Source organism: Schistocerca serialis, chromosome 2 (assembly GCF_023864345.2).
Source record: "Schistocerca serialis cubense isolate TAMUIC-IGC-003099 chromosome 2, iqSchSeri2.2, whole genome shotgun sequence".
NCBI classification, from domain to species: Eukaryota; Metazoa; Arthropoda; class Insecta; order Orthoptera; family Acrididae; genus Schistocerca; species Schistocerca serialis.
Genome location: NC_064639.1, coordinates 497645924 through 497665353, shown reverse-complemented (window position 1 = coordinate 497665353; position 19430 = coordinate 497645924). Strand labels below are relative to the sequence as shown.

The 19430-nt window shown below is 41.3% G+C and overlaps 1 protein-coding gene across 1 annotated transcript in view; it reads left to right on the top strand.

Moving 5' to 3' along the window:
- The window catches only part of LOC126457439 (uncharacterized), a 298987-nt gene that overhangs the window by 224094 nt on the left and 55463 nt on the right, over window positions 1–19430 (top strand). The window contains exon 2 of the mRNA XM_050093717.1: window positions 9189–9266. Within this exon, the coding sequence (XP_049949674.1) occupies window positions 9189–9266 (78 nt within the window). The remainder of the gene's footprint in view (window positions 1–9188; window positions 9267–19430) is intronic.

Genomic DNA, 19430 nt, shown 5'->3' with positions numbered 1-19430 from the left:
CATCCATGCCCGAAGCAGGATTCGAACCTGCGACCGTAGCAGCCGCGTGGTTGCGAACTGAAGCGCCTAGAACCGCTCGTCCTCATCGTCCGGTGCGGCAACGTCAGGCTGTACGCATTTCGCCCCAGGAGTGTCTGTTGTGCTGCTTTCGTTAGTGTCGACAGGTCACCAAAATAAAAATAGAAAAGATAAACGTAAAACTTTTGCTGGGATAGTTTAGATGCAGCAGCACGAAAGTGATCAGTAATTTAGACGTAGGCAGTTTCGCCTCCTTTTTCCACGCTGTGAGTCTTTTGGTACTTTGTGTGTGTGTGTGTGTGTGTGTGTGTGTTTGTTTGTTTACTTCTGTACTTCAAATTCTTGTCTCTCAGACTATCCTGTTTGGCATCTCTCCGGCCATTCAGCTGTTTGTTTGCCTCCTATCTGTCTGATTATTTTTGCTTAGCACAGTGATTCTTCCGTTCTTTGTTCCTAATTTATTTATACCAGCAGTGATTCGCTGTGAAGGAACCTGCCTTGCTAACATGGTTAGTCATAAATTATGTTTACCACACTATTTTTGGAATCGAGATAACTACAGCCTCATATTGTGAATTTTTTATTTTACTCTGAAAATTTGTTTTAACTTTACAGAACAGATCTTATTTTCATGTGTAGTCTCCTTTTTTAAGCACTGAAATAATAGAATACTTGTGAATCATCACAAAACGCATATGACTTTCAACTTTATCAGCTGCACATGGACAAAACCAATAAATTCAGTTGCCATTAAATCGGGCTGCAAATATATACGAGTATATCGTTACAGCGCGAAAGCTCTTTAAAAATAGGGATGAAAAGGCCGCGGGGTTGATGGGGTTACTATTTGAGCTGGGAACATGGGGTACTAAGTTTTTGCTTTAGCCAGGACCAGTGGCCATTTTTATAGCCATTGGAACATTTGTCTTACTGTAGCTATGTTGCAATATATTAAACAAGGTTTGACGGACGAACTGGCACCCAGGAAAATTGTGTGAATCGATCATTCTTTTTGCAAAAGATTTTGATTGAGCTGAAATTAATGCTCAGCTAATGGCACCATTTGTATGTGCTACGTTCGGATTTTACATGCTAACACAGTCACCCTTAAATAACTCCGGACAGGAGCGAGACTGATGGTTCAAATTTGGTCCACCGGTGTATTGGATCTTGGTCCAAGATAAGTTTTAACAGTTAGAAAGAAAAGGTTTTCCTGGGACGTTCTTGAACCGGGCCATTTATATACCTGAAACTTGTACAAATCGGTTCAAACTTTGCATAAAACTAGATAATGGATGAAGTCAAAACGAAATATGTTTCGTCGGGTAATCTTTACCCGTTGTCGAGATACGATGGTTTAAAGCCAAGGAAAACATAGCACGTACAATTTATTCTTATGTGAATAGAATATGCGGAAAAGGTTTAAAGTTAATCAAATTTTAAAAAAAAATTAATTCATACGATAAAATGAAAACTCGCTTTCAAAAATCTAACTTCATTCGAATATTATATTAAAAATGTTTTTTTTTTGTGTTTTTACGTTTGTCACTTCTTTCAGACTTTTGCGAATCGGTTCAAATTTTGTTACAGTGCAGACAAATACATGTAATTATTGGTCATCCTATTGTTTTCTGAAAGCTTTATTAGTTGCCACGACATAGCCGTGTAAAGTTGCACATACAGAGCACGTTAAATAAGCTTTACGCGAACGGCACGTGCTCAGACGGTTTAAAGTGGTACAGATTATAACAAAAAATATCTTATGGTTATTATAAGTAGTATTTGCAAAAATCTTTCATCGTTCGTGATTTGCGTGAGAAAACTCACGCGTAACTCACGGGCAACTGGGCGGCGATGGGGAGGCCGTGCGCCCACCCCTTAAAGTAATCACGCTGACCCCATCCCTAACCACGCCGACCCTGCCTCGATGCGAACCAAAGCCACAATGAATCGAAGAAGAAAACAGCACCTTAACTATTTATATTAGCAGTAAACACTTAAAATTCGAAAGTGGAAATTCTCACACAGTCGCTACGAAAATTCAAAATCGTTTTCCTACGTAATCATTGGGACAAAAAATCTAACAAGCACCTGGCATATTAATATAAGTATTAGGTTGGTGCAGATGTTTCTAGCGTTTGTGTTTTGCATGTTGGTATTGTGGCTCCTATTGGTTTATTTATCGATTTTAATTTTTTATTTGTAGTTCACAATTGCTATTTGAGGTTACATATTGTCATTTCGTCGTTTGCAGATAGTGAGTGCAGCTGTGGACGCTAAAAAATGGAGTGCCAACTGGAGAAATCGGAACGTTTCCGACGTATTCATCTGTTTGAGTTCAATAGAGGAGTGACAGCAGCGGAGGAAGCCAGAAACATTTGCACCGTGATTGGATAATGCCACTGGATAGAGCACAGCAAGACAATGGTTTTCTCGTTTTAAAGAGGTTCGCGACGTTAGTGATTATCCACCTTCGGAAGACCTTCGGGGTTTGATGAAGTTCGCTTACACGCATTAATTCACAATAATATGTGTCATTGTACTCGAGAACTGCAAATGTGATAGACTTCGATCTTTCCACCATCGCCCGACTTTTACCAACAAAGGTTCAAAAATCAGGTGTATGGTTACCGCATCCTTTAAGGCAAAACCACAAAAATCAGCGGGTGTCCGCAAGAGCATCTTCGTCATCAACTGGTTCGTGACCAACACCGACTATTCCTACCCTGTATCGATGCTGGTGGTGACAAAGTGTGTCTTTATGCTAACATAAGGAAAAGAAAGCAGTGATTCAGCCCAAACAAAGGAACGATTCTCCGTACAAAGACCTGCGCGCATCCACAAAAGATAATGTTATGCATCTAGTGGAACAGCGACAGTGTGGTGTACTACGAACTGCTTCCCCGAGGTGTAACCATCACTGTTGACATTTTATTATCAACAACTGAGACGTCTTGCAGATGCAATCCAAGAGCAACAATCTGGAAGATTGCGTGAAGTGATACTACTCCACTATAACCCAGCCCGCATTCTGCTAGACTGACAACGCACTATACAGGAGTTCGGTTTTGAAATCATTCCGCACGCACCTTAGTCACCTGAATTTGCGTCCTCTGATTTTCACATTTCCCACTGTATATCGAATAACCTTCAAGGAACTTCCTTTCTGGATCAAAATCTGCTCCGAACATGGCTCGATGAGTTCTTCGCCTCTAAGCCGCTTCATTTCTACAGTCACGGAATAGAAAAGTTACCCCAGCTGTGGCAGACTGTTGTAGATCGTGAAAGATAAAATATTATTGGTGATAACGTCTTTATTAAGTGTACGGAAAAACTCTATGAACTTTTGCACCAACCCAGCAGTAGACGTAGCTCATTAATGTGATGGGAATCAATGGAAGGAGGCCGTCCAGCGGGTGACTCAGTGGTGTCATGGTGCCAAGGTCACTGCACGCAGACTTCAGTTCAGGCACAGACTCACAGCTGTTGGCAGTAAAATATGTCAAACATGGTGACTGCTTCATTTTGAACTGCAAGTGGTCGTCTTGTAGTTATCGAATGATGTTGACTGCCTCACTGGGCATAATGCGCACACATGGACATTATTGAGCACTGCCTGAGAACGAGAGTTTGATTTTCATGGTATATATGTGAGCCGACTGGCTAGTGTTTCTCCTATGGCAGCACTTCACCCCGGAACCAGTAGCAGGCTGGAGTGGCTAGGCGTCGCCATTGGTTGATGATGACTTCATTTGACCATGTTTTCCAGTGTAGCCAGCTCCTTCAGAAGCCCTGTCGGAGCTGTGAGATGTCGCAAATTCGGCTTGCAGAGGTACTGACTGGCGCCTTCTGCGTCATTAGAGTACTGAATGTGTGTTCTCGCGTACTGAATACGCGGTGTTGCTCCATAGCACTTGGTCGTTAGGCAGATGGGCGTTCCCTCCCTCCGACGTCGCTCAGCTGATCGATGCAGGAATAGGTCACCACCCACAGCGAAGCTGTGCTGCAACGTCAACTACGTTCCCCAAGGGTCTGAAACACGACGCTCACAGGGTGTATTAGTGTCAGGGGCACTCCAATGTAAACGAAGGAAATGGAAAAAAGTAAGAAATCGCCGTAACTGTTAATCCATTTATCCCACTCTGAGAAAAGACAGTCAAGGCCTGTGGAACCACAATTTTACTCTGACGTGCACCTCTTCGTCTAAAGCAAATCGAGAGCTGTGAACGTTTCGTTCAGGGTTCCGAAAATATGGAAATCGCATGGGTAGATATCAAGATTGTATGGAGGATCTGAAATGCTTCCCAGCCAAATATCTGTAGTGTACTCGAAACAACCTGCCAACAAAATCCCCGCCAACATGTGTCCTAGACTGCTGCGAGTACGCTGCGGAAGTTTCACAGGGAAGCCCCTTTACACATCCTCCATACAGTCCGATCTATCCCCATGCAATTTCCATATTTTCGGTGCAATCATGGTTCAGTAGGCAACCGAAAATATTTTTCCATGAAGACAATGACTTTGTTTCACAGTCGAATAAATGTATCTACATTTATGGCTTTTACTTTTGAAATAATAGACAGTGTACTTTATCCATCTTTCTCGTTCTTATTTGACTGCCCCTTATACACTCCTGGAAAGAACACATTGACACCGGTGTGTCAGACCCACCATACTTGCTCCGGACACTGCGAGAGGGCTGTACAAGCAATGATCACACGCACGGCACAGCGGACACACCAGGAACCGCGGTGTTGGCCGTCGAATGGCGCTAGCTGCGCAGCATTTGTGCACCGCCGCCGTCAGTGTCAGCCAGTTTGCCGTGGCATACGGAGCTCCATCGCAGTCTTTAACAGTGGTAGCATGCCGCGACAGCGTGGACGCGAACCGTATGTGCAGTTGACGGACTTTGAGCGAGGGCGTATAGTGGGCATGCGGGAGGCCGGGTGGACGTACCGCCGAATTGCTCAACACGTGGGGCGTGAGGTCTCCACAGTACATCGATGTTGTCGCCAGTGGTCGGCGGAAGGTGCACGTGCCCGTCGACCTGGGACCGGACCGCAGCGACGCACGGATGTACGCCAAGACCGTAGGATCCTACGCAGTGCCGTAGGGGACCGCACCGCCACTTCCCAGCAAATTAGGGACACTGTTGCTCCTGGGGTATCGGCGAGGACCATTCGAAACCGTCTCCATGAAGCTGGGCTACGGTCCCGCACACCGTTAGGCCGTCTTCCGCTCACGCCCCAACATCGTGCAGCCCGCCTCCAGTGGTGTCGCGACAGGCGTGAATGGAGGGACGAATGGAGACGTGTCGTCTTCAGCGATGAGAGTCACTTCTGCCTTGGTGCCAATGATGGTCGTATGCGTGTTTGGCGCCGTGCAGGTGAGCGCCACAATCAGGACTGCATACGACCGAGGCACACAGGGCCAACACCCGGCATCATGGTGTGGGGAGCGATCTCCTACACTGGCCGTACACCACTGGTGATCGTCGAGGGGACACTGAATAGTGCACGGTACATCCAAACCGTCATCGAACCCATCGTTCTACCATTCCTAGACCGGCAAGGGAACTTGCTGTTCCAACAGGACAATGCACGTCCGCATGTATCCCGTGCCACCCAACGTGCTCTAGAAGGTGTAAGTCAACTACCCTGGCCAGCAAGATCTCCGGATCTGTCCCCCATTGAGCATGTTTGGGACTGGATGAAGCGTCGTCTCACGCGGTCTGCACGTCCAGCACGAACGCTGGTCCAACTGAGGCGCCAGGTGGAAATGGCATGGCAAGCCGTTCCACAGGACTACATCCAGCATCTCTACGATCGTCTCCATGGGAGAATAGCAGCCTGCATTGCTGCGAAAGGTGGATATACACTGTACTAGTGCCGACATTGTGCATGCTCTGTTGCCTGTGTCTATGTGCCTGTGGTTCTGTCAGTGTGATCATGTGATGTATCTGACGCCAGGAATGTGTCAATAAAGTTTCCCCTTCCTGGGACAATGAATTCACGGTGTTCTTATTTCAATTTACAGGAGTGTAGTTTTGAACTAGGACACTGTTATGGACCCTCCATTTGAAACTGACTAAAAATTAGACGGCAGTGGATAGAGACATGATGAGAATTTCAAGGACAGAGAAAGGGTCAGGGAAAAAACTGTTGTGGAACTATGACTTTAAAGTTGATAAAATGGAGCGGATGGGAATGTATTGATATTTTTTTACAGTATTCAAAGAGAAAGGAAACTCTGATTCATTGACTTAAGGGTATACGGGAAGATGACATTAGAAAAAAATTACATACATGCTTATAGATGAATATAGTAAATGGTGGAAGAGACTAGAAGAGACGTTAACGCAGCAGCTGATGTCAATTGGCTGTTGAAGACGATACCTTTGGTTTTGGTTTTGTTTTCCTATCCGTGTTAGTGCATTTATCAAGGTGACATTTAATTATCTACGGCCATAATTAACTTTAAGATAGCAGAGTTATGTAGTTTCAGAAACAATTCAGAGATTTCGTTTAAATTATAAGGCACTCCTCACAAAATACGGCAGCACTTCCTTTTTATTGTCAGTTGCTGAGATATTCTGAATGCTACACTCACTGCATGGTAGACGGGGTGCAGTTTTACTGGGCCGTTGTTATCCCGCTTCTCTCGACTGGGTCCGTACTGCTGTGATCAGGAGCAGGTCAGAATTTCGTCCCTTCGACAGAGAAACCGTCATAAATAAGTTAGAATTGTAATGAACAGAGGTGAAGGTTTATTTGAACTCATTCTCAGTGACAAAGGAAGTGGGAGATATACGTTCTCCCTAACAAACCGAAGGCTGCGTTTGATTCCGCTGTTTGTAACTGTTCGGAAATTGCAGTTCGCATCAACAGAGGAGACGGTTGATTTCATCTTGTTTGTTGTCAATAGCCAACAACGACGAACGGAGAGTGATCAGTATCCGGTGCCTTGTGCTTCATACTTTTACGTGCTGCTTCTGATATTTTACTGCTTTTGATTGTTCTATATGATAAAAAGGCGCTTAATTGTGAACTGCAGGGTAATCACGTAGATGACATAGATTGTTAATGTAATAGTCCCAATATTAAAGAGTACAGGTAATGGCACGTATGGGAATTACCGAGCCGTTTGTTTAATCGGTCATTGTTACAAAATACGAACACTAATTATCTAAAGAAAGATGGGAGGACTGGCAGAGGAAATAAACGTCACACCCAGAAAAGAAAGTTCAGGGAGAAGAATTAAAAACTTTCAGGTTTCCCTATAACATAGTAATTCTCTCAGAGACGAGAAAAGATTTGGAAGTTCAGTTCGACGGAATGGGCAGAGTCTTGAAAAGAAGTTACAATATGGACAGCGTCAAAAGTAAGACAATGACTATGCAAATAGTCGATTTAATTAGACGACAATGATGAAATTATATTAGGAAATGACACACTAAAAGTATCAGATCGGTTATTTGAGCAGCAAAATAATTGGCGATGGCCGAAGTAGAGAGGAAATAAAGTACAGGAAAGATTTTGTGGAAAGAAAAAAGTGTAGGCGTCTAACACAAACTTAAGTGTTAGGACGTCTTCTTGAAACCATTTAGTTGGAGTGCAGCCTTGTAGGGACGTAAAATATGAACCATAAGAAGTAAAGGCAAGAAGATAACAGAAGCTTTTGAAATGTCATATTGCAGAGGAATGCTGACGACTAGATGGGTAAATAAAGTAAGTGAAGAGGTACTGAATCGAACTGAGGAGGAGTGGGCTCGAGCCACAATGTGACTAAAGGATCGGTTGATGGGATCCATCCAGGGACATCAAGTAATCATCAGTTTCATAAGGGAAGAAATGTGCTCGATGACACTTGCAGAGGGGGACCATGGGTTGACTATGATAAGCAGGCTCATCTGTATATAGGTTACAGCAGTCAGGCAAAAGATGAGAGATTTGCACTCGGCAGGCTAACATGGAGACGTGCAGCAAAGAAGTCAATTTTCCACCTGCAGACCGTCACCTCAACGACTACTACTACAGCGATATTACATACGCTACGTCGCAGTAGTGAAAGTGAGGATAGCTCACTGGTCATGAGAGTATCCAATTGGCTTCACAGCTATTCTTGATGATGTCTCAAAATCATCATACATGAATACACAACGGCTGCGTCAAGGAATAGCAAAACAGCAGACAACTGAATATAGGGACTAAATTCTAACTTACACTCCTTAAATATTCGCTAGTGCCCTGACCGTACTACAGGATACTTTAGTTCAGTACCACATACACTTAAACGTCGACAGGTACAACTGTGTATTGACTCGTTCCTCGAATGTGGATCTCAGCTTTTCGTTGATAGAGGTCCATCCATTACAGTGGAGCCCGGAATAGTCCAGTCGTCAAATCTACCGCCGATGGTTTCCTCTGTTCCAATTCCCGCGTTGGATCCTTTGCAGCATACACAGTCAAATTTACCACGAAAATCAACTGCGCAGGCTGATTTCACTGTGCTTTAAATGGTAGCAAATTACCAAATTTCCGAGCCACTACAGTCAGTGGATGATAGGACCTACAGGGTCCACTTATGGTGATGTATGTACAAGAAAACACTAGTCGTAAATAGAATTGTGATGCTATTCAGAATAAAAACAAAGAAAAACACACACGCAAATAGCAATTAACATGTCGTTAATAATGCATCTGTACTTAGCTTAAATAAGGAAAGATACAGTACGTCTATAGAAGGCTGAATACTTGTGAAGTGCACATAAGCAAAAAAATCAGCATGCATTGATGTGCAAATTTTTTTTAAATTCTTCTTGGTTCATTAATAACTTCTCCAGTTTTTTGTGTTAAGTATTTCCACCTATGTGGTAAAATAAACGGATTATTAATGAACCGCGTCCTATCTACAAATTTGGTAATGTGGTCTGTAAAGTTGTTAACATATTACTAATCTATTTCCATAATTTTAAATATTCTCTCTCCTGTTGTACACGGCCATGAAAGACACACGCAGGTATACGACACAGATTTAAAGCTGATCAACTTATAATTAGGATGATGTCATCACTAATAACTTACTATGCAGTTTTCTTTTCTAGCCAGAAAAATCGCTCTAGCTAAACTGAGTGAAGTTCACCCTGTCTGAAAGCTTTGTTTTCATTTCAGGGAAGTGTAAAAACCATGAGATGTGGCCCAATGACACGCTGGTAAGGAAGGATCCATCCATCGATAGGGGTATCCTGAGTAAGTACACACTTTCAGTATACTAAAATAATCAAAATTTCAATCTAGAAATTTAATTCTTTTCTTTTAGGAGTTTAATAACTGTTCTCCTACAGCAATAATTTCATCTTGCAAAGATGAGAGGGAGCCATCAATTAAGATTTTCTGTCATCCCTTGTGATGTAAAAAAGAATTAGGTTCTACAACTTTGCTTCCGCAGTTTTCCAGTAGACGGCAGTAGCGGCAAGTGGGGTTCGGGTGGTTGGTCATAGGTATAATACAATAAGTTTAGGCATCTGGAAACATATTGCCATAAAAATATTAGTCAATTTGTGATTTCATCATAAGTTTATTCTTGATTAAGTACGTCAACTTACGTACCGATTTTCGCCATTTGCGGGAGGTTTTAATTTTCTGCTTTAACATGAAGAAATCTGCGGCCATGGGTGAGAGAACTATTAGTGGAAGAACGTGCAGAGACTGTTTTCAACGCCGTAAGAACGGTGATTCTGATGTCGAAGACAGGCATGGCGCTGGAAGAGAGAATGTTTTCGTAGCTACTGAAACAGACGAAGACAGTCACAGGACATTATTATCGAAAGCAATTGATGCGTTCTGGCGCAGCACTGAAACACAAAGGGCCACAGTACAGCGATAGACACGTAAAGGTAATTTGCAGCAGGTCAGTGCTCGACCCCAAGTCGCAAAACCCATTAAAATATACATAGAAACGTTGAAACGAGAAGTCCTATCCCTTCCGCCGTATTCTCCATACGTTGCTCTCTCTGAATACCACCTTTTTCGATCAGTGGCATACAGCCCGGTTGACCAGCACTTCAGATCACATGAACAAGTGCAAAATTGAATCTATTCGTGGATCCACACAAAAGACGCCCAGTTCTTCCGCCACGGGATTCGTATGCTATCCGAAAGATGGGACATGTAGTGGCCAGCGATGGGCAATACTATGAATCATAGCTTTTTGTGAGTTTTTCACAATAAAGCCCCGAACTTCGAGAAAAAACAGCAGAAGCAAAGTTTTAGACCTATTATAAAAGAAGAAATGCTTACTGATATGATCTGTTCAATTTGCAGCTCCTCTCAGAGCTACGAATAATTCATGTTGAAAATGACGTTGCCATGTTTGGCGAACCATTAGTTGCATCGAGATACTTACACAGGAATGCAAATACATTTAATGTCTCGTTGTTTATTTCATGATACCAGGCAGACTTACTTACTTGTAAATTTCATCCAAAGCCATATGTGATTCTTTAATGGCGTAACTATGGTGCATTTCCTAAGATACTAAAGTGCATCACGAGTACGGTTTGATAATTTGCAACGCTCTGTCCGCATAAGTTGGTGTCAAATTATAAAACAGGATCAATGCCCGCTATAAATTTGAACGCATCTTCGGCTGACTGCCTGCTAATGAATTCTTACCACAACTTCGCAACAACAGTACTATATTTATTATCATAAGCTGACTTTGTGATTTCCAGCCTTAGAGCAAACAGTCGCAAGAAATAATGCAACATGTTGTCATTTCTTTAGTCTTGAGTGCCATGTGTACTATCCAAGTGTTGGTGATATCCTTTCAGAATTGGAAAACACATCAAAACTGGGCTACGTACAGAGTGCTTGTTTTAATTTGAGACAAGTAAATATCTCGAAAGCGACGCATCGTCCCAAAAAAAGAGAAATGATCAAGGTGAAAAGTCAATATTAGTAAAGGGGACATCTGTCTTTACTACAACTGACTACCTCCTCACTCTGTGGGAAGAGTCAACTTTGTATTTTCAAATGAGACCCCAGTTTTTACTGCATATTCGGATTACACCCCAAAAATACGTACGGTTAACTCAAATCATAGTTTTTCATTCGCGGTAGAGGCGCTGTAATCGACAAATATCAAGTTTGCCTGTTTTTGCAATTAAGAACTGACACACTTAATTCTATATTACACTTACGATGTAAATTTAAACCTTTGTATTCTAACGGTTGATATTACGATCAAAATTTACTTTGTTGTTACATCAAATAAATCAATTCCTTCTCGGATACGAAGTATGTCCAGATTAATATGTTACAATTTATTTAATGAAATCGCCGCTCGGTCTAGGGCGTCTTGTCACGGTCCGCGTAGCTCCTCCCGTTGGAGGTTCGAGTCCGCCCTCGGGCGTGGGTGTGTGTGGTGTCCATAGCGTAAGTTAGTTTAGTTAGATTAATTAGCGTGTAGGCTTAGGGACCGATGACCTCAGCAGTTCGGTCCCATAAGACATTACCACAAATTTTCAAATTTAATGAAATCGTACGTTGCACGGGTAACACTAACAGGGGCGTGTAGCTTCCAAAGGAACTTATACGTACCAAAAGTTACATGTAACTGTATAGACAAGGTGAGTGAAAACTATAGCGTTCTTGAAATTATGGAACAAAGGACAGAGAGCCAAGAGGTAAATGGTTTCCGTATCAGCAACAGCATTTCCTATTGGAATTTAAAAAATTTAGATTAGTTTGACGTGAATACTCTGCTGAATTTCCGAAAAACTGATAAACCAAACGCAAATGTTCCTAAGCACATAGAGAGAACGTCACTGGCCAGATATTGAATACTTTCTTGTAAAATTCAAGAAAGTAATTAAAAAATACATGGCATTCACATGTTGTTACATTTGAAAACGGCAAGAACACTTGCAAATTTCTTGGAAGTTATCTCAATGGCAAATAAGCACATCCTCGTCGTCAAGGTGATTAGAGTCGGGGCAGTAGCTTTGATTTGGTGATTATGAAGAAGGAAGTCGACGTAGTCTTGATGAACGGACAACACATAGTTTAAATTCAAAGAACCCACCAAAAACCTAAGTTGAAGCGCTAAGAGGAAACTTATCCTCAATCTGCCGAAAACGAAACTAGGTTCTGGCTACACCGTAATTTAGTATTAGAGGCTCCGAATACAAGGACTTCCGAACGGCGATAAGAGAGCGACTCAAAATGTTAGCAACAAGATCAACGACTGCGTTAGTCTCGATGAAAAGTTGAAAATTAATACAGAAATAGGTTTGCAGAAATAGGCAATTTTTGGGCAAGATAAAAATCATTGCTAAAAATGAGTCAGTTGCTGATGCAGCAACAATAATTGTCTGAGTTGTAAGTAAGGCAGCTTTTGGCACCAAGCCGTTGTTTGCGGTTAGTGTGTGTTAAACCGTGTATGGAGGGAGGCTGAAGATAAAGTGCGCAAATACTTGTGCTGGCTATATTGCTTCACAGCAATGGCAGTTGTCTCGCAGGAATGATCATTGCTATCTCTTCACTAGAATCATCTACACAACAAAATTTTTATGTTGATCTTAGCACAATTACGAAACACATTTTGTGAGAGTTACCAGTATTGTAAAACTTAAGTTCCATGGTACAGTCACGAGCTCTCTATCGATGGAAATGCCAACAGGTATTAAAAAAAACTGTCTCTTGTTTTCATGTGTCATCTTTGCCCGAAGAATTATATCTGTCTTAGATTAAGTAATAGGCTTAACATAAGAAGAGGCACCAATGTTAGCACTGAATAGGGGATCATGGAGGAATTTTATGAGTGGAACTATGCTTCAGACTGAAAGCTGAAAGGCATAATCAGTCTTAAATGATGATGATGATGATTAGAGTTTAATACGGGCACCAAAGACTTTGAAGTCGTGTGCCAAAGAATTCTATGACCAATATCACAGTTTTTTTATTTAGAAGTGAAGGCTACATTATTACTTTTTACTATCTCTGAAACTTGCGTTTACTGCTGGCGTGTGTTAGCTACAATAAATATTATTACAACAGTAAAATGTACATAAAAGTTTATAAAACTCGGCATTAATAGACATCTCTTCTGAATGAAAAATGGTAGCCCAACTTAACAAATATTCCTGTTTGCCGGGAAAGAAAAGAAAGAAGTGAACGATAGCTTAGATCATAGAACTACGACCTGAAAGTTAATGACACTAAGAAATCCGAGCAGAAACTCTTTCAGAAAAAAGATACTCAACTCAGAATGTTCCCAAGGCAAAACAATAAGAAGAAAAAACAGAAACAACGTGGACAACTGATCGAAAAAGAGGCTATGGAGAAAAAGTGGGAAGTGGTGAAAAAAGGGAAATTAAAAGTAAAGTGTAACAACTGACATTGTTACCAATTGGTCCGAAAGAAACTTAATAATAGTAATTAATAATAATAATAATAATAACAATAATAATAATAATAAGTAACAGTTCTTTCTTGAGACATTTCCATTCTTCACTCAGAAGTTACTTTAACTTCACAAGAAAGAGATGAATGTATTAATTTCATTCTTAAGGCTGGACTCGTTAAGTGTTAGAGCTTCAGGGTGTATTTGGTCGGCGATTGATGTGAATACATTATCACTGCATTCTTATCGTTGCACATGCACTGGGAATGTATTCACATCTGTTGGACGAATGTTATGAAAACAACCACTCCAAACCGACATTTCACGTAAGTCACATCCAATGAAAATCTGCAACGCAACCATCTGTGTGTGGTGTGCTTATAATTATATGTTAATTATATTTTAGGACAATTAATCTGTAAAAAACGCACTAGATGTTGAAAGGAAAGCATGTAAACCGTCTGAAGATAAATCATAACGATTCGAAACCGTTAACGGTACCCTTTGAATAAAGGAACTGAAAGTAAATTTGTGGCTTGTTTTGTCCTAACACCATCAACATTTGTCTTCAAATAACAGTCACGGTCTCCAACCATGTCATCATATGACAAAATCGCACGAATCCATTGACCCTACAGGTCAGCTGGGGACTGTTCAAACTGGTGGAGGCTCTGTAATGGTATGGGGCGTGTGCAGTTGGAGTGATATGGGGTCTCTGATACGTATAGGTACGACTCTGATAGGCGACACGAAGGTAAGCATCCAGTCCGATCACCTGCATCCATTCATGTCCATTGTGAATTCCGACGGACTTGGTCAACTCCACCAGGACAATGCGACACCCCACACATCCAGGATTGCTACAGAGTGACTCCAGGAACACACTTCTGAGTTTATGCACTTCCGCCGGCCACCAAATTCCCCAGCAATGAACATTAGTGAACATATCTGGGATGCCTTGCAACGCGCTGTTCAGAAGAGATCTTCACCCCTTCGTACTCTTACGGATTTATGGACAGCTATGCAGGTTTCATGGTGTCATTTTCCTCCAGCACTACATCAGACATTAGTCAGGCCCATGCCACGTCGTGTTGCGGCACTCCTGCGTGCTCACACGGGGGCCCTACACGATATTAAGCAGGTGTACCAGTTTCTTTAGCTCTTCAATGTGAATGTTGCTTATCTTGTTACGGTTGTCTCGGTGTCTAGGGTATCAGCTATTTTTTATCCTTTCTAGTTAATAGGTCCAAGGTTTTTTGTTTCAGTAAAAATCGCTTGAATATAGTGTTTTTTACCTCATCAATATTTTTTCATAAATTATTGACACTTTTCGCAACACAAATTGTTAAGCAAATGCATTGTACAACATTTCAACACAAAAAAGGGACTTGATAGTTACAATGACGAATCTCGACAACAACTGAAACTATTATATCGCATTTGGGCCTAAAATCTATATATGTATTTCCTACATAGCTTCCAGATACTTCTTTTTTTTTTTAACAGGATGCAGTTCAAATGAATTTTATTATGTGTTAATTGAAATTGTTTTTCAGGTATAAATTACATAATGTTTTCTGGAAATAATTATTTATATAAATATTTATGCACCGAATAATCAATAATGAAGGTTGATAATTTTGGCAGTATAGAAACTATCACCTTCTTGTTATTTTATAACTGTCGATTAAATAATCGATAATAAAATCAGAGAAATTAAAAATAAAAATAGAAAGTTTATTTACATGAAAACTAGAGCACACTGATGTTAGTTTCACTGTACAGTGGTTTTTGACTCATTCAAGTTAATAATCGTGATTACTAATTTTCATAGTTTAAGATTGATGTCGCTAAATGGATCGATATGAAAAATAAAATTATATTATCACAAAAACAGTGTTTTGGTCATCAAATACGTGCCTAAATATCTTTAGATATGGAATATATCATTTAAATATAAAAATTAACTACGCCATACCGAAATTAACACGGAATCGAACATTTCGATTGAGACACGCAAGTTCTGTGGAGGCAAGATTAATTAAATCCTGTAGCTGTTTCTAACCGCCACTGTAGACATTAAACATCGTGTTGTGGTTTTTGCTTTGTTTTATATGCAGATATCACCTGTGCATCTGTCGTTTTTCTTTCACGATCACTTCCGTAACGACTCTCAACTGATCGTGTCGCTATAAATTTGTTCCACAATCTAGACGAATCGCTTTGACTTAAAGTGACATTAGCTGCGACTTGAAGATGTCTCATTCCATGCATTATTAGAGTGACTACACGGAACCTCTTTACTACCCCCCCCCTCCCCCCCCCCCCCTGCAGAAACATAGACTGTTTAAAATCGGTCTTTGCATTTACTAAAGCAGTAGTAGCAAAGGCGAATCTTAAACCCTTTAATATTTCTTAGAGAAGTTTAAACATCTTCTCTTCCGACGTTAAGTGAAATTGTGTAATTACAAACTTTCCCCAGTAGTATGACGAACAATTATGTAGAAAAGAAAGAATACATTTTTATAAAGGTAACGCAATTATCTAAGATACATATCCCCCACATGCATTTTAATTCTATTTGGAAATAATATTTGTATTTAAATGCGAAAATCTAACAGAGACTGTTCCGAATATCAACTGAAAGACACTATTAGCTGCGACCGGTCCCTTTTACTAACCTCCCCACTATGTGGTTATATGACCATCATCAGATTGAGTTATCTAAATCCTCCAAAGTGCGTTGTGGACAGGTTAAGAAGAGGTACTAGTTACAGCTATTTGTATTTTCAGTTTATAGTATTCTAACTACACAGGATAACAGTCAATACTCACACTTTGTTTATTGGCTAAACCGGTTCCGACATTTATGTGATTCTCTGTCTAACCGCTGCCTGAGTCAGTATGTAGTAGGAGCTTACATGTCTTCAGGTCTTTAGCTGGAGATCTGAAGTTAAGAGATAATGTCGTGTATTAAGAATGACAAAAGTGTCGAAACCGGTTTAACCAAGAAACAGTGCACACAGGAGTGACCATACGTAATCCGGTTTACCGAAACTGTAGATATTCAAGAAATATTCAACTAAATGCAAAAACTCTAAGAATAACATTTAATAGCCAAGATCGCATTCAGTATTATTTATTCCTGGTGACGGGTTTTAACAGTTAAGACTGCCATCCTCTGATCTTTAAAAAAATTGTTGTTATACGTCCTGTTCCGTTATGACGGTATCACACATGCCATGTCGACATTATAGTGTACAGTATATACCACATTTCTAGCAGGTTTGTTAAAAATAGAAACAGGTTTCTCACAAATAAAAACAACACAGTTAAAAAGCAGGTTGTGTAACTAGGGATGTCCACACACATAACATTCCACTGATGGTTGTTAGACGCTGAATTGCGTAATAGTGTACATTTGTGCACTTACGTTTACGTGACGAGTTAAGTACATCAGGGCTCCAATTTCTTTGACGTACACAGTCCAACTCTGATGCATTTAACCCGTCATGTAAAAGTAAAAACATGCTCAAATGTGCACTGTTACGCACTTCAACATCTAGTATCATCAGTGGAATGTTGTGTGTGTGGATAACCGTAGTTACACAATGTACTTTTTTAACCGTAATGCTTTTATTTGCGACAAACCTGCTTTTATTTTTAACAAACTTGTGTGAAATGTGGTACATACTATCCACTATAATCTTAAAATAACATGTGTGATACACTCATAATGGACCAGGAAGTATAACAATAAGTTTTTTAAAGATCAGAAGAAGACAGTCTATAAAATCTCCTTGTGTGCCATTTGCATTTACTGATGAGGATACAAAAAGTGTTGACTGCTTAGTGAGAAAAAAATAGTCCATGAAATATTAGGCATGCAGCCGCGCAAATAAAATTACTTCCGCTGATGTTTCGGACGTGTATCATCCGGCGATTCTCAGAGAAAGTCGCAAGATTGACGACAGAGTCCCAAACGCGGACTTATATGTTGTGCATGCCACTTCGGCGATGGGGATGAAATGATGATGATTAGGACAACACAACACCCAGTCCCTGAGCGGAGAAAATCTCCGATCCAGCTGGGAATCGAACCCGGGCCCTAAGGATTAATATTCCGTCGCGCTGACCACTCAGGTACCGGGGGTGGACTTTGTGGCGTCGAACACGCTGGAGGCGGTTCTTCAGTTTCCTGAAGGTAGCACAGTACACTCCAGAGCTGATCGTAGCACCATGAGGGAGGACATCAAACGGAGTCCCAGAAGTCAGTCCCCATGACTTTACCGTCTGAGGGCGAGCTCTGAACGTTTTCTTCAGAGGAGAGGTGGTGTGGCGCCACTCCAGAAATTACCGTTTTGTTTCCGGTTTGAAGTGATGAATCCATGTCTGATCGCCTGTTCCCATGTTCGACAAAAGATTGCCACATAAGCTTCGTAGCGCAAGCAATTGCGCACGGGTGGTCCTTCGTTGCTCTTTGCGTGTAACTCAGTACGCAAACACCTTTGAGTACCCCAACTGGTGGATGAGTGTGTCAACACTACCAACAGAGACGTCCAGTTTGTTCAGCGATGTGTTTCACTTGACCCGTCGATCACCTCGAATGAGAGTGTCCGCACGTTCCTACATTGCAGGAGCTACAGCTGTGTGCAGCCAGCCGGCTCACGGCAGATCGGACAGGTTTGCGCGACGTTGTTGCAATGATGACAGGCGCCTCGCCCAATTACTCACCGTGCTTTTGTTTACTGCCAGTTCTACGTAGGCATTCTGCAAGCGCCTATGAATATCTGCGATGGTCTGGTTTTCTGCCAAAAGAAAATCAATGATACCTCTCTGATTGGAACGCACCTCCGTTACAAACGCTACAGAGGCCACGTATAGTGCCGCCGCCTATCGGAACGTCGTGAAACTACAGGGGCGGAAGCTTTAATTGGATTGGATTGGATTGGTTGGGGGAAGAGACCAAACAGCGAGGTCATCGGTCTCATCGGATTAGGGAAGGAAGTTAACCGTGCCCTTTCAAAGGAACCATCCCGGCATTTGCCTGGAGCGATTTAGGGAAATCATGGAAAACCTAAATCAGGATGGCCGGACGCGGGATTGAACCGTCGTCCTCCCGAATGCGAGTCCAGTGTGCTAACCACTGCGCCACCTCGCTCGGTGAGGAAGCTTTAATATTCCACGATGTTTCCACAACAAATTTTGCATTTTTTAAACCGAAATCGTACGACAAAAAGAATGTGTTGCACTACCTATTGAACGCCCCTCGTATTGCTGCTCTTTTTGTATGTTTCAGATAAATGCCAGGTGACAATTGCCGAGGAATGGTAGTTAAACGCGTAGACCGTTGGAAACAGTGACTTACTATTCTTTTAATTCGACTTCAGGAAAGAGGACATGAAAGTTAAAAGCTCCTCAGACAACTACCTTTCGTTATGAAGTGCTGAAAACTACTAAAAATATTGTGGAGGAAACGTATTTAATCAGAACCCGAAGTACAATGATACTTATAATCCATTTTGATTGCAAAAATGTCCAGTTTCGATTCCTCTAGAACCATCTTCAGATCTGCAATTTCGGTTACAGGAGTAACCCGTCTACACACAGCAACCTTCACATGCTGCGTCACATTTTGTAACCGAAATAGAGCAGATTTGAAGATGGTTCTCGAGGAAACGAAACCGGTCATGTGAACAAACATTTTTGCAATCAAGACGAATTATAAGTAAAATTCTATAACTAGTGATTGCGGTATCCCTTCAGACATTATGTCTGTTTTTGCAAAGAACCCGAAGAGTATAAAATAAACACAGCAGTCTATAACTGACAAAATTGTCCTACACCTGCTAATCTTTACTTCCGCGGGAAACTGAATTCAAAGCACACATAGGAATTTCATCCAAATACCACAATTTTAAGTTTGCTGAGGAGTACCTGTGCAAAATCAAATAGGGGTAATGCAGGAGTAGGTTTAATAATGAATTAAAAGATGGGAGTGCGGGTAA